The sequence below is a fragment of the Astyanax mexicanus genome, chromosome 4 (assembly GCF_023375975.1).
Source record: "Astyanax mexicanus isolate ESR-SI-001 chromosome 4, AstMex3_surface, whole genome shotgun sequence".
Lineage (NCBI taxonomy): Eukaryota > Metazoa > Chordata > Actinopteri > Characiformes > Acestrorhamphidae > Astyanax > Astyanax mexicanus.
The window spans coordinates 42,937,501-42,958,776 of NC_064411.1; the positions used below are offsets into that span (position 1 = coordinate 42,937,501).

General features: G+C 38.1%; 1 protein-coding gene across 1 annotated transcript in view; it reads right to left on the minus strand.

Annotated features, from left to right (window-relative positions):
• rsrc1 (arginine/serine-rich coiled-coil 1) overlaps nucleotides 1–21,276 on the minus strand; it is a 202,106-nt gene that overhangs the window by 97,696 nt on the left and 83,134 nt on the right. The window contains exon 6 of the mRNA XM_022678771.2: nucleotides 7,697–7,748. Coding sequence (XP_022534492.2) covers nucleotides 7,697–7,748 — 52 coding nt within the window. The remainder of the gene's footprint in view (nucleotides 1–7,696; nucleotides 7,749–21,276) is intronic.

The window sequence follows — 21,276 nt, forward strand, 5'->3', positions numbered from 1 at the left end:
TCGAAATCCAAAAGGTACAGAACAGAAGTGATGCTTAATAATTAGATAACTGCCTGACAGAATGTGTTTTCCTTGAAAATAAAACCAAAAAAACTCAAAAGAGAAGCATATATAATTGATGCTCACTACATTGCACTGTAATTAATTTAGTAAGTAATTCAGTAGTAAAAAATAACGTTAATTAAAGTTAATTTAAACTGGTAACTAGCAAAATTACAATGTAACATATTACTTTTATTGCAACTGTATCCTGTAATGAGAAACTTTTAATGTCAGTAATATTTCTTTGTTGTTATTTTAATGATAGTAACACTATAGTGTAACAAGCTCATTTAAATTGTTGGACCACTATTGTAACAGTATGCTTTTAATAATATAGGTAACAGTGTAGAATAACAAGTCACTGTAATGCAGTTATGCTATATTGTAACAAGTTAGTTTTAATAGTAGATTTGCTGTAATATTAAATATTTTTTGCAGTGATAGCAAAGATGAAATGTTGTGTCCAATTATGATAATGTTGCAATGTTAAAAGTCATTTTAATACAAATAACGCAGCATATAAAAGAGTATTATTATTACATACAGTAATGATCCAAATTTGGTCCAATTTTGACCAGGTTCAGGGTTGTGAACCACTGCCATGAGAACATTGTTGAAGAAAAGGCCCAGAAAGAAAGGCCAAAGTGAGTGTGTTTTTAGTTTTTAGTTGTGCGTGTGTCTGTGTGTGTGTGTGTGTGTGTGTCTGTGTGTGTGAGTGAGTGTGCATTACTCAAATCTTCCTGAGCGCCTGTAGGCTAACGTCCCTCTTTAGTCCGGTTGAAAGGGGCCGCCAGCGTCCCTCTCCGCCGGCCCATAAAACCCTGCTTATGGGCCGTTCTGAGAGAGAGGATATCCAGAGACACCACAGCTTTTAATACTCATACATCTGGCCATCAGAGGCCGGCTTTTCTGCAGGCCGAGCCGCTCTCATTACCGGGACATTAGCAGCGCTGGGCCGGCTGGGGAGTCAGCGTAATTACGCTACGAGGGCCAACCATAAAGTGTCCATTTAGTAACAAAGTGCAGAGCACTTTTAATAAAAGTGAAACACTCCACAGACTGTAGGATAACATGTTTAGAGCAGTGACCAATAATCACAACTAATAAAAACGCATGCGCTCACATGTCGCTTAAAACCTACAATGTTGTTTTTCCCTCCGCAAATGGAAATCATTTATGAAAATAAAACAATTAATCTCTTTATAGAATTAAATGTTTATTCTGCTGCTATTTAAAAAGTGTTTTCCATTTTAAATTCTGGCATCATGGTAGTTGAACAAACATCTATCGGCTGTACAAACAACAAATGTTGGGTGTAGACCAGGTCATACATTCATTTCTTTGGCAATCAAAAGAAGTGTAGTATTTATATTTATATGTAGATGTTGAGTATCAACTTTCTGCAAATTTCTGCATTTCTGCAAGTGAGACCGATTGTACTTTTGTATCGGCCAGTATCTACATCTAAATCTAGGATCTGCAATAAAGAAAATCTAATATAATTAGATTTCTCCTCATACACCAAACACAGCCAATCAGCCAGGCCAAGTTACATGTTTGTTACAGTTTGATTCTTTACTTTTGGACTGAAGCTATGAAGCTAATGTAGCTTACCTCACCAACTGGCAGGGTGCAAACTGCATGCCTAAAGCTCAACGGCATCAAGTTGTTGAGTACACTCTAACAGATGTTCCTAAACGCTTTCTGACAGTGTAAGACAAACTGATATCTATAAGAAAAAGAACAGAATTACAGCGATGGAGATGCCACTGCTGCTGGTAGATATGCAGAATGGTGTTGTCCATTTTTAATGGAAGGTTAAGCAGATGCCCGGACTGCACTGATGCCTGCAGACCTCAGGCTGATCAGAGAGCAGTCACAGAGTCGTATAAACAACAATTACTCAACTGTGGCCTGAGCCAGTCAGAGGAAATTAGCACAAGCTGCAAAGTGTGAGAGATTGTCAGCAATCCTCTCTCTCTCTTTCTCTCCCTCTATTTCTACAGTACATTTGCTTTTTTGCCTTCCTTATTTACTGTGGTATCTTGTATATACTGTTGTTATACATGTGATTATGCATGAATTGTACTTTATATTGCTGAAAATGGCAAACAAACACAGAGTTTGGTGGAGTTTAATACTTATACTGAAAAATGGAACATTTACTTGAAGTGTTTCCTCTAACGCTAGAATTTTGGGCAGGGGGCTATAAAGATGAGTCAACAAACGGCAGGTTTGAGTTCATTTTTTATCCACAAATGAAACATGGTATTAATTTCTCATTTTCTTATTTCTTCACAAACTGAAGCCAACTGTATAGGGCTAGGATAATAATATTAGCTAAGCTAATTTAACCTTAGCATCTTATTGTTTAATAAAAGTGTGATTTAAGTCAAACTACTGAAGAAAATGTATAATTAGAACAGCACTACTGCGGTAAATGTAGGATTAAAATTGTTTTGCTTTAGTAAGTGTTATATTAGAATGGCACTACTGAGGTAAATTTGTGACGACAAACTACAATGCTGAAGTACATTTATATTTAGAATCAGACCACAAAGGTCAATGAATAACAGAATATGCTCTGTTTAAGAAAATTATTTTATTATTAGAATAGAACTACAGATATAAATTTATGACTAAAATTGGACTGCTTAAGTAAATGTTGGATTAAAATAGCACAGAAAGGGTAAATGTATGACTAAAATTCCACTGCTGAGGTAGATAGCTAGATAAACTCATGACTAGATCAGCACTGCTGAGGTAAATTTAGGATTAGAATAGCACTGCTGAGGTAAAAGTATTGTGCTTTGTTCGTATGTATGCTAATGTACTTCAATTATGAATAAGTATCAAAGTTAATAAAAACCTTGGATAAATCACGTTCTGTAAGCGGCCTTCAGACAAATGCTTAATTTTGATTGGTTTGTTTTAAAATTTCCAAAAAAGTGATTCCTAATTTATGTACAGGAGAACACACACAGTTGTGCTAATTCTTCAGTGCCTCCTCCTGCTTCTTCACTAGTTATGGTAGAAGCGTGGGTGCGTGTGTGTGAGTGTGTATGTCTGTCTGTGTGTGTTTGGGATGTGTTTCACAGCGCTTATGGGTGGGTGGCTCACAGATGATGTATGACTTGTGGTACCTTTAATATGTTTCCTGTACAAACTGACAGCTGGGCTACAGCGCACACACACACACACACACACGGATTGCGCTTTAAAATGTAATAACAGGCCGTCACATCTGGTTCATAATCAAAGCCCTCAAATGGCGCAAGGCAGAATATATACAACTCAAATAATGAAAGATGACTTTCCCTCTCCGTTCCAAGATGAAATATGACTTGCCGTCTCTGTTCACAGACATGGCGGAAAGCACAGGCCTATGATATACACACTAGAAACATGCAAAACCAAAAAAAAAAAAACACAAAAAACACAAAAAGCTTATTAGTTTTATTTTTTTCATTTGAGTAAATGTGTGAAGTTTTTTAACTTTAGCTCCAGTAGTTAGTTTGAAAGTGCTTTTCATCAATAAATACATTTTTTCACAGATGTGTTCTGATTGGCCGCAAGAGGGCGTATGAGTGTTTCCCCTGCTGCATTAAAATAGGCTCTCAGAGGGACTTTTGGGTAGTGCACCTCTTGGTGAGAGATCCCAGACTGCTGACAAAGTGAGACAAATGAGACAAAGTGCTTTAATAAACTGAGAAAAGCAGATTAATTGTGGGCACAAATTAATTGTCCGCATCTAGGCCATCCATAAGCCAGCCACTGTCACCTTCATTTGCAGTGGAGTCATGAAAGAGAAATATATACTGCAGTGAACACCAGTGTTTACTTAAACTAATGTGTGTGACTTACCAACTAGGGCTGCACGATATTGGAAAAATTGTATTGCAAATGTTCTTTTCAACGATATATATTGCGATATTAAACAATGCAGGGCCCATGACGTCACCAGCTCCGCCCCCACCCGTCCGTCTCGTATCAGAAACCGATCAAGAGTCAGCACCAAGCACTCAAAAGCCGAGGAAAAGAGGAAAACAGCAAACCAACAGTAATTGGCCCTTTAATCAGGCATTTAAATGGCTTTTTAAAAGGTAAATTAAAGGTAAAGGTAAATTCAGCTGTAACTGGAAATACCTGCGCAAAACTGTGCTGGACTGAGGTGCACAGCTTTCGATGCGTGAGTTTACAAGCATGTGCCCAACCATGTGGATAAAGGCCACGCGGTTACCTGGTGTTCACTCCTGCATAGCCATCTTCTGCACTTCCGCTTCCCCTCCCTCTGGCGCTTCTCAGGCAGCAGCAGCCTGTCACTTACACAGACACAGAGACAATGCTGTGTATCTACTTCTTGCGACATCGCATATCCTGCAATGTGACTATTGCACATGCGCACATCACAATGACTATGCTTAAACGATACAACGTGCAGCCCTACTATCAACCCATTTTAATTGAAATCAATGGAAAGATGGTGGTTTTGGTGGGTTTTTTGAGAGATTTGACTTTGAGAGGAAGAACGTTACTAAACAGAGATTTAGAAAGGCCGTAGTCCGTCCGTCAGGTCATAGGCTATCCATCATTAAACTTGGCTTTATTTGCAGTGCTGCCACAGACTGAAATCCAGTAAACTCCACTGGTTATTCTAACTGAAAAGTGTAATGTCCATCTACACATTCTTATTAAAATCAATGGAAAGAGTTTTATGGATAGATACCACAATATAAACAGTCTAATTTCACTTGATGTAGTCTAATTATTAGCTCTAATGTGCTACATATACAATCCAACTACCGTCAATCCCTACAGGATCCCTGTACACCATAAACACACCTGTTTCAACATAACAGCTAAAAGTGCTAGAAAAATATACCACATGTACTGTAGAGAGTGCCAGAGGTCGGAACTAAGAGTCAGTAATGTATGGGATAGTTCATAAGTGTGAGGCTCCACTCTCTCCACCCAGATGTCTAAAGCTTGTCTGAGCACAGAATTCCAGATGGGTGGGTCATTCATCCTCTATTTTCTTCCTCTCTCTCTCTCTCTCTCTCTCTCTCTCTCTCTCTCTCTCTCTCTCTCTCACTCTCCCTCTATTTCTCTCTCTCTCTCTCTCTCACACACACACACACACACACACACACACGGATACACACACACGGATACACACAGACACAACCACAGAAGCAGAGAAGAATGTGCTTGCTAAGGTGTCCAAAGTCCATGGCAACTCCATATGTTCCTATTAATCTATAAACATGGCCTGGGTTAAATAATTCAATACAGGGATGTAGAAAACAATAGACAAAGACAATAAATAAAAACTGAGATACTGTGAATATTAAGGAGGAAGAAGGTAAAGTGACTTTTAAATACATTAAGTTTAACATAAAACATTGTTTCCAATGTTGTAAGCAAGATTATTATACTATATTTGGTATTATTTTGAAAATAAAATAATAAAAACATAGTAAAATGAGTTTGAAGCTCTTATAATTAAAAATTAGCTAATTCCTCAGATCTAAATTAGCTTGTTAGGGCTATTGCTGCCTTCACATCCACCTTAAGAAGTTTCAGAGAGTTCCAAACTGCTGACAACAATGCAATTTCCCCCAGCCAAGAGTCAAGTCCACCCCCATGTCTGACGTCCGAATGCAGCTGCTGGCACTAGCAATGTGCATTGGTCTAAAGTATCACATTTTAGCAAAAAATCAGCAGCCATGACCTCCTCTAAGAAGCTGTATAACACTCTGAACATTACAGCAATTAATGCCTATAAAGCAGAAGAAGGTTATAAGAAAAGAACAAAGTGTTTTCTGGAAGCAGGTTTCTCATTTCAGATTGGAGCAGAATTTCATGTAAAGAACGCTTCTTCAACTGTTAAGCATGGGAGCGGTTGTATCATGCTTTGGGCTTGTGTTGCCAGCAAATCCTGGAATTAAAAATCACACCATCTATTAAAAAAATCTGAAAAAGTGGATCTTCTTTTTTTTTTTACCACAAACATGCAAGCTAGAACTTTTGCCATGAACCTCATAGCACCTGAACTAAAAAAATCATAGAGCATAAGTGAATATTCTAGAATAGAAGTGAATATTTATTCATCTTTTGCTGTCTTAGCTATTTACAGTAGCACGTGTTTTGACCCGTGGTGTCCAAACGTTCGAGTCAGACTGGCTTACATGCCAACTCGTACCTGAAGAAGACTACTAGTCTCGTGCTCATGATGGGAGCTTGTCCAGCTGGTGTGAGCTCAGTGAGATAAAACACACACACACACTCGCACACACAGACGCCCCCTCGAGTGTGTGCTCAGTCAGATTCACAGCAGTGCATGCGGAGATGTCTTACTCTGGCGTGACAGGACTGTTCTACCTCTTCAATATGAATGAGAGCTTAGGAACTGAGAGTGTCTGCAGTGATCTGAGAGAGGGTGCCGATGGGGACGGAACACAGCAACAGGGCGAATTACTGTGTCAGTCATTCTGAAGATGGGCATTACCGGATTATACATGTGGAATTTGCGGTGATCTCTCTGGTCCTGGCCCTGCTGCTGATTTCAATTTAGTATTAAAAAAAACTGGAGGCAGAGTTATATTAGTGAGAGGCCTGAATGGAACAAAAAAAAGGACAATTCTTCAATTAAGTCAAGCTCAGAATTAGACTGACACCGCCATTAACGTTCAATGCGGAATGGCATTAGAATTAGAGGATGTAGGAGTACAGAGCAAAACCATTTTAGGAGGCCAAAGGGTAAAAGAGGCGGAAGCAGGGAATGAGGTTAGAAGTTAGGGGTGTTAGGAGAGTAAGTGCTCTTTGAAAGGCTCAGTCTTTAGGAGTTTCTTAAAGGTAGCAAGAGATGCTCCTGCTCTGCTAACACAAGGTTGTTTGTTCCACAATTGGAACTAGGTGTATGACCTAAGACAATATAGTCTATATTACATTTTTAATCTAAAACAATGATAAAACCATAAAAGTGAAGAGTTTGGCTGTCTCACACTGGATGATACTACATATTGTAGTGAGATTGATTTGGGTTAGATTACTATTAATAACTGCCATCATTTAACATTTTTTGTTTTTCTAGACTTAAGTATCTAAGGTACTTTAAATCAGGTGGAGATACTTTTAATCACTGGTGTGGGTTCAAAGATGTTTAGAGTCAGAAACGAACTTGAAAAAGGCTTTAAATTTATCATTACAAATGTTTGGATTGGTTTTCTTTTACTCTGAATGTAACTGCTATAACATTTAAGGTGGAACGGAAGGTGGATCTTGTTTAACTACTCTATCAGGCTACAGTAACACTGTGAGATGAAAAATAGAGCCTGTCGCTACCATTGGTTTAAATAAAACTACTGGTGGATTGGCCACAGTTAAGGTGGAAGGGAAAATACTAAGGCTAACTTGTTCACTAAATGAGAGTGAGAAATGGGGGCGACTTACCGTAGACCCAAATAATCAATTAGGTGCCGATTTCAAACCATTTAATCAATTAGTTGTTGCAGCCATAATATGACATTGCTAGTAATTTATGTAAACTGTGTTTGATAGTGCATTGTAATGGAGCTTAAAGTTTAAAGATAATAAGTGATGCACATTATTTGCTGTTTTTTTTTTTTCTTTAAATGTAGTGATCATCACTTACCTGCAGCCTGAAGCACCATCTGGAGTCTCACCTTGGCCTGCTCAGCCGGTGTCTGAAACCACATATAAAAATCAAACATATTAATCAACAAAACAATCACAATCACAGTACATCTACACTACAGGTCCGTACAGTGCATTTATAGAAAACCCTTGAATGAATGCCTTTAGTTGGTATTACTTAGTATAAGCTGCAGACATTGCCTATAGAATAGGACTCTCTGGAGCAGATTATCACTGTTGAACCTGGAATGATGGTGCTACATTGAATACCCTTGGGGCAGATTGACTGGAGGGGGGGTGGGTTGTGGATGATGTAAAGTGGAGATCATTTAAACATCTAATGATCCTGACCTTATTTTTTCGCACTATAAGGCGCACTTAAAATAATTTAATTTTCCCAAAAACTCAACAGCATCCCTTTATAATCTGGTGCGACTTGTGTATGAATATTACCCATTAGGAGCAGTGAAGCCATTCTGCTGAAGTACAGCGTTATACAGGATTTTCAGTAAAGTTTCTACAGTACCAAGGCTGAAGCAGTATTAGCATTAGCCGCGAACCGTAGCGCTAGCTCTTTTGCCAATCAGAGGTAAGTATATCAAACTGTAGCTTGTGTGTTTACCATGTTTAAACAAGCTACATGGGAGAAAACCCCTAACTGATATTACCCTGCTTTTCTGGAACACTCAGGGTTCCTCAGTGTAGCGCTGTCGGGTGGCATTTACTAGCACTAAGCGCTGCTAACCTGCTTGAATTAGAAGGGAAACATGGTGACACCCTTGTTCCTTCCTATTGTGGCTTAAAATGCGGCTTAGAATCCGGTGTGCTTTATGTATGAAAATAGAGCAGAAAAAAGACGTTCATTGATAGTGCACCTTATAATCCGTAAACATAATAAAATCCTCACAGAAGTGCTCCAAAATCTTAACTAACTTAATGCATTAAGAAAAAATAATACCAATATTCAAATTCCCAGGCAACATTATCATCAGGTATGGTAGAGATTAGAGCAGTGAATCAGTGAATGCCTGTTTTATAGTTTGGGTTGTGGGGTGCTCATGTGTGTGTGTGTGTGTGTTAGTGTGTGTTGGTGTGTGTGTGCATTTAGTCAGGTTAGAAGATTTGACAGCTGCACTGGAAATCAGAGAAAAGAAAAAAAAAAAAAAAAAAAGCATAATTCCAATATCCCGGCTATTAGATTTGCCCCTCTTAATTGTCAAGAAAGACGGATTGTATGGAAAGGAAGTTATAAAGGGATATAGATTGCTCTCAGTAGCGGGTTGTGCGTGTGTGTGTGTGTGGTGGTGTTATAATGTCTGTGCGCTGGGTGTGTAGGATTACGGAGAAATTAAATGCTAATAGGATGAAATTTGAATGTGGAGCCTGTGTGTCTTGCCGGAGCTTGGCTTCGGCTGACAGGCCTGACGCGCATTATTCAGCATAAATTTGATTTATCAAACTGTAAAAGTTGTCACTTTGTAAAAACGTCATCTCGGGTGGCGGCGGGGGAAATATAATGACCCGCTTTAATGTAAAACTGTCACTCCGCAGTGTCTTAGATGACAAACACATCCACCTCTTCTTTCAAATCTGCCCGCTTTTCCGAAGCTGCTTTTAAAAAACACGGGCGCCTCTCCGAGATCTTCCCCTTGAGCGTGCGCCTCCTCGACACCCCCCCCCCCCCCCCCATTTCCCATCACAACCCTTATGCTCTCTTTTTAATGTTGCATCTTATCGAAAAAGGGGGATCAAGTGAATCACAACAGCCAGAGATGGATTTATAGATCACGACAGCTGGAATAAAAGGGGTGAAGTGGTGGAGCAGGAGTTGGGGAATGCTGGGTTGTAATGATATCTGAATTTGTAATGCCGATACTAGGGCTGCAACGATGTCGATTATTTAAATTTGTCGACTACAAATTTAATTGTCGACTAATCGTTAATTTGTAACAGTACGGCATTACACAAAGTGCTGGAGACAGAAGCGCAATGGAAGATGGGTAAACAGTTTGCTCCCACAATTTACAATCAACTTAGTATGTGTCTCCAGAAGTGCCCAAACACAACAGATTACATATTTAATCACTAAATATCAGTACTTTCCACATTTAAATAACATTCAGATATTTAAATACCTTTTAAATTTCATGTTCTGCTGTTTCTATCATTTTTAGTGATGGCAGAAATAATTGCTGACTAATCGACTAATCGAAAATATAATCGTCAGATTAGTCGACTACCAAAATGATCATTAGTTGCAGCCCTAGTCGATACCAGGCATGGCGATGGTCGATTCTGACACAGTGTTGATGGCACATCCAGCAGCATCCACCTAATTTTAACTGAGGATAGGTCTTGCGCATCAAGATGTCTTCAAGGCAAACGCTTGAGACTGAAGCAGCGTTTGGACGAGCATTGTCTTGTTGGAATATAGCACACCTGGTTGTGCACCACTGGTTACAGGATGTCATTAATGTAATGTCATTAATTGGTCCGTCAAAGAGCCTGTAATGAAGACGATATCAAGGTGATTTTGCATCAAGTGAAAAAGCACTTCACACCAAGACACCAAGAAGGCTTCTGGACATGTGATGTATGATATCAAACCTTTTACACAGTCATTATAGGGAATTATAAGAACTGAAAAATGTGCCCCGAAAACTAAAGTCCAGACAAATGGACAAAGATTTGAAAAAAAAAAAAAAGATTAAGTCTCAGTCAGGATCAACTGAACCCTGATGTGGCTCATCCAACTTTCAGATCAATCACAAGAAAAGAAGAAGTTATAGTTGGCTATTTTTACTTATTAAACAATAGAAGAAGAAAAAAGAACTGGTGTTGTGCCAAAATCAGACTCCCCTTAGCGTGCATGCATGTCATTTATCAGTATGGGACGAACAACTAACACTAGTGATTCCTGTATCTACTGTAACTGTAGACTAATCCTTATTCATAACCAGAAATAAAAGGAAACTGAGGGTAATCTGTTGTGCTCATTTTGTTGTGTGACACTGAAAGGGAGTGGGATTCTGGTGGGAGGCAGAATTTGTCACAACACCATTTTTGGCATCCAAAGCATGCGCATCTACAAACCAATTGGCGTATAGGTGTATAGAGAATTTATAGGAAGAACAAGCTCAAGTCAGTGATGATGACCTAAGGTTCATTGGTTTCAATTTCTGTGAAAATGTTCTTGATCACACTTCATGAGAAAAATTACAATATTTGTGGATCTCCAGATAATCCCTTAATAACATAATAACCTACATAAAAAACTAAATAAAACAGTATTTGATAAACAAAATGTATTATAACTTATTATTCATCATTCTGAAAAAAGCATCTAACTTTCCAACTGTCTTTTTTTTTTTTTGCAGCACCACATCGGTCACCTCCCTTTTTCTCACGCTCTTTGTTTTTCCAGCCTCTTTTTTCCTCCTATTCATGCAATGATGATTACTGAAACTCTCCATCTTGGTGCAATAAAAGAGGAAAAAACACATTGCAGGGCTTAAGTGGATGGATAACAGCAGGCATGGCAATCATCTTAGTTACAGTTTATTATGAAATTTCCCCCGTAATTACATTTGCATTTGTTTATCGTGGCCCCCAGGCTTCTGTCGGGCCGTATTTACACAAGAGGGCTCCCTCCACCCCTCCTCTACAAGGAAAGAAGACAGGAACGGATGAAAGGGAGCGGGAAGAAAGGACGTTAATGTGAAGAAAAAAAGCAATCGGTCGTTTCATAACGTGACGGATGGACGGAGAAATAATAGTTGGATAAACACGTCAAATTATGAAAGAGTGAGAGGGGCCCACGCTGTCGAGAAACGGACGTGGCCTCCTGTCACACACACCAATCAGGGAGAGGGAGTGCGTGTGTGTGTGTGTGTGTGTCTGTGTGAGAGGGAGAAAGAGAGAGAGACAGAAAGAGAGAGGGAACATTTATTGACAGAGAAAAAGGATGATGCATTAAGAAAGAGAAAAAAAATTGTAAGCAGAAACTGAACTGTAATTAAACCGGAAAGGTTTAATGATGCAAGTTAGCGTAATAATCCTAGTAAACTTAACACCATATTTCATGAGCTAAGTACAGTATTTACCTTTATACTGCTTTTTAATCTTTGGAACAATCTTCTTGCTACTGTTCGGGGCAATCAGCTTTCAAATCTAGGTAACACAGGATTCTTGCACCATTTTAAAAATAAAAAACCTATTTAAAACCCCCATTTCATATAATTTAAGACCCAAAAAAGGTAAAAATAATAATAATAATAATAATAATAATAATAAATAATAATAATAATAATAATAATAATAATAATAATAATAATAATAATAATTTATTGTATTGGATATATACTTAAGTTAGATATATACTTAAGTTAGTATGTAAGCTAGCTTTTTTCTACATTAGTTTATACTAGTTTTATTCTATAAACTACGGGCAACATTTCTCCCAAATTCCAAATAGAAATATTGTAATAAGAAATGGCTGAAATCATAAATGATCATTTATCTTCCTCTTGATTATATTACAGAGGTTTTCCAATAGGTAAAATCAAAGAAACTTATCATTTTTAAGTGGTTTCTTATTTTATTTATTAATTCATTTTAGTTGCCTGACTTACTGTGTCAGCAAGTTTCACAAAGGGGTGGCAAAACATATTAATGTCATTGTACAGTATATAATACCTAACATACAAAACAAATTAAATTTGTAATCTAACATAAAACTAATTCAATATATCAAAATCTGTTAAAGTTTTTTTATAGTAAATCGCAAGTCGATATCTGTTCTCTAAATATTTAAAGCTGGCACTTCTCAGGCTCTACCTCAATCCTTAAATAGGAGACTGTTCACTGTCTATATATCAGTAATCAGCCCTGTATGTGAGGATGATGATGATGATGATGATTATAAAGATGGTGACTATTAAAACATAAATAAAGCTCTTATTTGACTTGGAGCTATATGACTCAGTGAATGGCAAATAACTCTCTGTAATTCATTAACTAACACTAAAACATTTTAATTGTGCTCCCCTGGGGTGCTCTCTCTCTCTCTCTCTCAAACACATACACACTCTCTCTCTCTCTCTATCTCTCTCTCTCTCTCTCTCTCTCTCTCTCTCTCTCTCTCTCTCTCACACACACACACCTCCAGCTGGGCTCCACATTCCCGTCACATTAGAAGCAAATTTGCCCTCCAATTAAACAGGTGCCAATCAAACACAAACACTACTGAGGGGGAAATGAAGTGAAGTGAGTGAAAGAGAGATACAAAAAGACAGAGAGATAGAGAAAGGGGCTCACCACAGGACAAATGACATTAAAAAAGAATAAAAAGAAAAGTTATTTTGCCTTCCTCTTTAAACATCAATCAGTCAGAAGAGTGGAACAGAGAACAGAAAAAAAAATAAGAGTGCAAAGAAATGGAGATACTTTCATGATATTTTCTCATTTATTTGTGTTAATTTGTGTGTGCGCGCGTGTGTATATGTGTGTGTGTGTGAGACACATGCCCTAGAGGCCCCGGCCTGTTGTGTCTCAGTATTCACAGGTACAGCCACATTAAAAGGAAAGATCACATTTTTCACACACCTTTACATCTACACCATAATAACCAACATCAGTAGGTGAGCTAGAATGAATTTATGACTGCACAAGCTGAAAGTGAATAAAACTATATTTACTTAATGCTCAGAAATGAAAGTAAATGACCCCACTAGTCTATTAATACTTAACTAATAATAATAAGTAATAAGTACTCTATACATCAACAGTATCTAAGAACTTGTTTTTATATACAACTGTATATAAGAAACTTTTCACAACATGACATACAATAACTACAAGTGTTGGACAATGAAACTGAAACACCTGTCATTTTAGTGTGGGAGGTTTCATGGCTAAATTGGAGCAGCCTGGTGGCCAATCTTCATTAATTGCACATTGCACCAGTAAGAGCAGAGTGTGAAGGTTCAATTACCAGAGTAAGAGCACAGTTTTGCTCAAAATATTGCAATGCACACAACATTATGATTGACATACCAGAGTTCAAAAGAGGACAAATTGTTGGTGCACGTCTTGCTGGAGCATCTGTGACCAAGACAGCAAGTCTTTGTGATGTATCAAGAGCCATGGTATCCAGGGTAATGTCAGCATACCACCAAGAAGGACCAACCACATCCAACAGGATTAACTGTGGACGCAAGAGGAAGCTGTCTAAAAGGGATGTTCGGGTGCTAACCCAGATTGTATCCAAAAAACATAAAACCACGGCTGCCCAAATCACGGCAGATTTTAATGTGCACCTCAACTCTCCTGTTTCCACCAGAACTGTCCATCAGGACAATAAATTATTGTGGTCTAAAACCAAGTGTTTCAGTTTAATTGTCCAACCCCTAGTCACATAAATTATCTGGTCTTTGATAACAGGCTTAAGAACACCATCAAATCATCTCCAAGTATTGGCAAAGTAGTAGCAGGCAGGCTATGGCTATTCTTTGATCGGGTCTACTGTTTATTCACATAGCTTTTATGCCATCTCTTCTTGTTTTTAACAGTGTGAACCATTTAAAAAACAGCAGTTCGGGGGAACTGTGGAGGTCAAGCTGAGATCTGGAAGATCTAGAAAACCCCTGAAGCAGGTAAAATGTTATGTTGGTGAGAAAGGCAAAGTAAAATCTTTTTATGCTAAGTTCAGCTAGTCAAGAGGGGTTGTGCACTGTTTTACTTTAGCCCTTAATTTTCAGGGAAGATTCATAAAAAAAATATATATATTTTAAAATTGTTTAAAATGTTTATTTCAGATTCTTAAAGTTAGAAACTATATATGAAATACATTGTCACATCGATTGTCAATCTTCAATCGTAATCCTCTCCTTTTATGCAGACTGGTTATGCATTACCATTGTTTTATTAGCAGTATTTATCGAGGTGAACACAGCATAATTTACTACTGCAGCGTTTAGTTGGTAGATCACTTTTTATTTATGCTGATATACAGTATGGATTAAACCTCCCTCTCTGTCACACTTTTGATCTAATCAGAACACTGGGGTCTGAGGACAGCATTTCACTGTGCTTTCTAGTAGGTGTGGTTTGAACACTAATAAATGAACCACTGCCTCCCACCAATCTTGCATTAATTAAAGGTGTTCTTGCACTAAAATCTACTTTTTTCTTGTTCTTTGTGAAATACAATAGGTTTCTCTGAGTTCTATATGATGCTGCACATGAAACTTATCCTCAACCTCCATTTTCTGCAGTAGCTAGTAAAAGAAAATGTTCAGAAAGCTCTGTGTCTACGTCAAGCTGTGAATTAGTATTCATGGACTCACCCACTTTGGCTCGTGACCACACACAGGCAGCTCTGAAGCTGACATGTCTCATAAGACAGGAGCTAACAGTGCTAGGAACAGCATGGCAGTTCATTCCTGTGTTATTTGTGCAAATAACCCATCAGTCTTTTATCCTTTGCCCAGTAATTCAGAGCTAAGAAACAAATGGTTAGAATTTGTCTATGGAACACCACTAGCGAAGCAAAGCTGAGATACGTAGGTGTATGTTTAGAAAAGTTCTGTCTACACTAGGTACTTAGCTAGCTAGCTATCTTGTGTAAGCAGAGGTGGGTAGTCCAGGTCCAGTAAGTACAAATCCAACTGGACTTTCTGGACCAGGACTACCCACTTCTGTGTAAGTAACTATAGGTTTACATAGGATCTCCAGTGGATTTTGCGTTTTGCTAAAGCAGCATTATACCAGATCACCGGAGCACTTTTTTCCCCCACAAAAAACAGCTCACAGGGCATTCTTCACACTAGAGACCACAAATAGACATTTTAAAATAAATGAAAAAAACGATGGAATGACAACTTAAATTAAATATTGATACCTTGTTTTTCAGAATTGATACAGTATTGCAAAACTAATAAACGCAAGAATAAAATACTGATAATACTAAATACTGATACGATGTTACACCCCTAGTCAACACAGACTTACTAATTTTAAGCATTGTATTGTAAGTTCAAGCAAATTAAAGCTGGTGGGATATTTGGTTTGATGGAGATTAGCACATTATGCTCTGACTGTAGAGTGCAGAGTAATTCATGCCAGATAACCACTTTATAGCTGCTTTTCTTTGTGGGCTTGTGGCCCTGGGGGAGAAACTTGGATAGGTGGAAAGCCCCACAGAGAGTGGGCAGGAGATGCTGCTATCTCTCTGTCACACACAACACACACACACAAACACACACACATTTACTGACAGTCGTCCCAGTCTCTACAGCGGGCCAAACCAATTAGCCCAATTACTGAGCCTCATATTCACGCTTCTCTCTTTCTCTCTCTCTCTCTCAATCACGTTTCAGATTTCCACACAGTTTCTATCTCATCTTTAATGATACACTTCTTTGCCAATCTAAAGCTTATAAAACTGTCCGTTTTTACCGGTCCATCACTGTCCAAGCAAAAATATCTCTTCCCATATCTCTCTCCCACTCTCTCTCTCTGCCTCTCTGTGTCTCTCACTCTCTCTGATCCTGGCGTGAGGTTGTCACAGTGATGAGAGGGATTTCTCTGCCGTAATTGTCTTAGCGGAGGTCTGGCTGACCTTGTAAAAAGACAGAGCAAAGACCCTCAATCCCCATTGTCCCACTCAGACTCTTTAGACTACAAACAGAGAGTAGTACACAAAACTGAGCACAGTACACCTCTGAACCCGGTTTAACTTCAGTTAAGACATTTATCGACATATACAGGATGATCTGGAGAGCCTATCAGAGCTTCTTACATTTACTTTGACTTTTATTTCTCTGTAAACAAGAAAAAAACAAGAAAAAACAAGAAAAAGACGCAGAAACACTGAGAACACTGTGACTATTAAAAGTAGAAGCCTTTTCTTTAGAGAACTTACAGATGAATCCAGAGAGCAGTGATTACTGTTTCCTACACCTTCAAAAGACTCTTGGAAAACTGGAGAAAACTGATACAGGAAGAGTCAGGTCTGGCTGACCCACATGGCAACAGCACCTAGGGAATTTTATTTTATTTTTTTATACCTGTAGTTGGTTTCTCTGGTGCAGATCATTGGATAGTTCATTTACTTGCAGTATTTTCTCCCTCTCTTTGGTTTGTTTTCACACAGGCATAAACATAAACACACCAAAATATGCACCAATTAACCATTCGAGCACGCTGTCTCCTCTGATTGGTCAGAGCTCTCTGGCGCTGGAGCAAGAAACTAAATATAGCAAGAAGATTCTGTGTTCCAGCGCATATATCTGTGCAATTTAAAGCTGCTTTAACACAGAACGCTGAAATGCTGTGCTTTCAAACACAGTGTTTTCACACACGCATAAACCTAAACGCAACAATTAACCATTCAAGCACGCGGTCTCCTCTGATTGGTCAGAGCTCTCTGGCGCGGGAGCAAGAAAGTAAATATAGCAAGAAGATTCTGTGTTCCAGTGCGTATATCTGTGCAATTTAAAGCTGCTTCAACATAGAACGCGGAAATGCTGTGCTTTTAAACACAGTGTTTTTTTTTACACACGTGTAAACCTAAACTCAACAATTAACCATTCGAGCACTCTGTATAAATAAAATAAATAGTTGCGCGGCTGGGAGCAGTGAACGCTGCACATACCCCGCGGGTAAACAGCATGGAGCAGAGACAGTATTTGTTCATAGCTGTGCTAATTAGTGTTTTCTGGCCAATATATCAGCTTAAACTGTGCTTTATCAGCAGTTTAGCTCAAATAAAAGGACTATATTTGATAGCTGGACCAGATCAAGAACGGATCTAGTTCTCACCACAAATGAACCGTTGCAGAGTTCGTTTGGGACTGGACCAAAGACTACGTCCTCTAGCAGATCCACACCGAGTGCGATTACTGTGGCTTTTTAAAGATTGCAAATCAAACTGACCAATATCTCAATTAATAAGGACCTGGATGCTCCTTGCACTTACTTGCCCAGACACACAGAAAAACATATACAAATATACAAAATACAGGCTTTTAAGACAAAACCGTAGCCTGCTGTACATCGCTGGTTATTAAACAGGAGAAGATCATGTATTACTGATAAGTACTCTTTCAAACAGATAGGACTCTGATCTCGCTCGTCTTAAAACAGCTGCCAGGGGGCGTTCCCAATATGGTGGCAGAGCGGGGACACTTCTTCAAAGTGACTTTAACAGAACAGGGATAATTTAGAACTACAAGGAACAGGAGAAAACATGGCACAGCACAGCTGCTGCCATGTCACTCTCAATTCATCTGACTTCAAATGCAGCCAGCAGATAAAATTCTAACTATCAGCAAGCAGGCGTCCAGTTGACCCCTTTTTTATGTTGTAATGTTCTACTTTTTAATGTCTCTTATGCAGGCATGCGAGACACGAGAGCAGAAAAGGCAGGATGTATTAGTGTCTGATCAGTCGAACAAACATGGATGTTATAAATGTTTTAATCATGAAAACTAGGCTATGCTATGCTACAAAACATGGATGCCATGGCTCCATTTCCTTTCTGTTTAATAGAAACAAAGCCAAAAAATGTCTGCCATGCTGTCAAATTTGCTACCAGATTCTGTGCAGACACAAGACATTTGATAGATCTGCCCCATTTCCCACACCAAGCTTCTTAGACCAACTTCACTGACTTTACAGCCCACTTTACAGTTAGTCCACAAAGTGTAATGTTCCAAGAGTAAAAGTGCAATTCATGCATTTTATTAAAAAACAATGTACATTTATTGCAGAAGACTCTGCTTGCAATGCTGTTCAGAAGGATGAGCACTGTCCTATTGGAACAAATCACTACAGAAAACATACATTAACGTAATGCTGGGTTGTCAAAGTGCCTGGCATTGTGCAAAATTGCCCCCAAATCACAACAGCAGACCTCTGGATGGAGGCTGCAAACAGTTGACCTTTGTGCTGTCCAGTGCCTCCAAACTGCGGATTTGTTTCTGATATTCTGAGTTACTCCATGACAGTCTAGAACGACTGCCCTCCAAAATTCATTCCTTTCGGGTGATTCCTCTTGGGTGCAATTAGATCTGATTGCTTTTTTTGCTGTATGGTACAGTTTAACCCCTGGAGTTGCAGCTAGAGATTCAGCACCAGTGGTGTCAGTAAAACGTTACTTAGTACTTACTTTCAGTAACGGTCACTGTGCATTACTTTTTTTTGTCATTTTCCTTAGTAAAAAGATGTTGCAGAGTCCGGCTGGACGTGTTGATAGGTTAGACGAGATTTACGTTGACAGTCATCATTTTATTAATGGAACTGTAACCACTGTCGGCTGCAACCATTCTTGCAGATTCGCAAAACAGTCCAGATCAGAAAATAAATCTTGTCAGTGTTAGAGTGTAACTAAACTAACATTTGCTGCCTCACTAAGAACTACTTAAATCACAATGAATCACAAACCATAAAATCACAAAACAATTTTGTGAACGTCAGACTAAAAAATTTAAAAAATGTATTTCAAGTCGATTTTCATTTAAATTACCAAATATCTATTCATATAAACCAAGACGGATCTTTAAAATGACTAGCCATTGTTTGGTTTTCATGCAACAAGGTCTGGCCTGCACATCAGCTACGTTAAGTATGGTTGAAGCTTGAGTACTAATGTAACGTTATGTTTTCGCTAAATTTTTCACATATCCACATATCTCTAAATGAATCGGAATTTGAGAAATCAGTGGTGATACCCATCCCTACAATACAGTATCATTGTATCGTTGTTGGTCACTATAATAAAGCAAAATTCATTTTTTTTTTTTATCCCATGATAAGCCTTAAGTACTATACCTTAGCCTGCCTATATCTATTCCTAAAGAAGTCAAACTTAAATTCACCCACCTATTAAGGTCATAACCATCCAAAAAGGTGCAGAGCAAAGTCAAACTGACTCAGAAATGATACAGTAGCTTCTATTTTAAGAAAACCAGAATGAGAAACTCAAATGATGACAAGATGCATGGACTCTCCTGCACCTCATGACCTCTGAGGCGGTGCCTAAAGCTCAGCCTCCATTACTCTTCCTCTCATTTGACTTTTTATTACTCATTTAGGCCCATTTGTCATTTGTTATTCCAACCCTCTCACTCTATCTGAAAGGGAAAGTAAAAAAAACACATTGCATACAGTATCCAGACCCCCCCGGAAAAATGCAATATTCTGTTTTTAATATCCAGGTCTATAAGATCAGGGCAGAGATGGGCTCCAGTGCAATATGTTTATTTATATATTTATTTAAAAAGAAGAAGAAAAAAAAAAATATCCCACCTATCAGAGTGGGGGGTCCATCCGGGCGGGGCGTCTATAAAATATAATGTTGTGTATGGATATACTTTTATATATAATCTCAATATGGAATCGGAGGCCTTTTTACAATGTGCCATACTTCAGGAAGGCGCTAACAGCATTTTGGAAAGCCGAGGCTGTTCATCTTGGTGTCTCCAGCAGGCACAGCCACTGCATAATAATGCGCTTCCCCTGCTCAGAAATGTTATTTCGCAGGCCTGGCCTCATCTCTCAAACTTCACCACTTTCACAATTTCACAAACTTTTATTTCCTTCATTATTGGCAACAAGATTTCATTACGTATTTAGAATGTAAACAAGCCTGAGTAATGACACCCTCTGTCTCGCCGCAGTCTCCTCACACTGCTGCCCATGTTCTCCCGCTCAAAGAGCCACCGCTGCCTCCTCAGTGTGTGTGCGAATGTGTATGTGTGTATACATTTATATATACACACACATCAGAAGTTTAATATGTATATAGCAGTAGTGCTAGGGGGTGTAATGACACACAGATTTTATGATATGGTGATATGATGTGCACTGTTGATGGTAGTTTGCAACACAAGACGATCTTCTACACTTTTTTAAACAGAAGTTAAACTTTGTTTCATTTTCATTGTACCTGAATCCAACTACCAAACCAAGTATAATACAAGACAATATAATATAACCATTTTCAACAAACCAAGTCTTTTGTTTTTTGCTAAATTTGTTTGTTTTCCATTTTTCTTTTTTTTTTTTTTTACTTCAGGTGTTGTGATAAGAAGTAACATTTAAAACACTACAAGGACTGATATCAACTTTTTAACCTTCAGAAACATTTATAAATTCTTACTGCAATAAGCAGCAGTTCTTATATAAGCAATTTTTGGCATTTTACCCGTGTAATGTCTTATAAGACACAGTCCTGGTTCGCACAAGCTTTTAAAATTGATAATAGAGATCTTTATCTTAATAAATAAAATGGATTTAATGATTAAAGAGATTGTAGCTAAATATTAAGAAAAAATGAATTGAGTTACAGATAAAGAAACGGGTGATAAATGTTAAGAAATTAATTAAAGAATTAAAGAAATTGTTGACAAATGAAAATACATTTTAAAATGTTTAATAATTGTTTAAGAAGATTAATAAATAAAATAGATTTAGGGAAAAAGGTAAAGTTAAATAAAAAAAAAATAGTGGCTAAATATTAATACAAAAAAATATTAATGGCAAAAAAAATACAATTAAAGAAACAAACACTATATA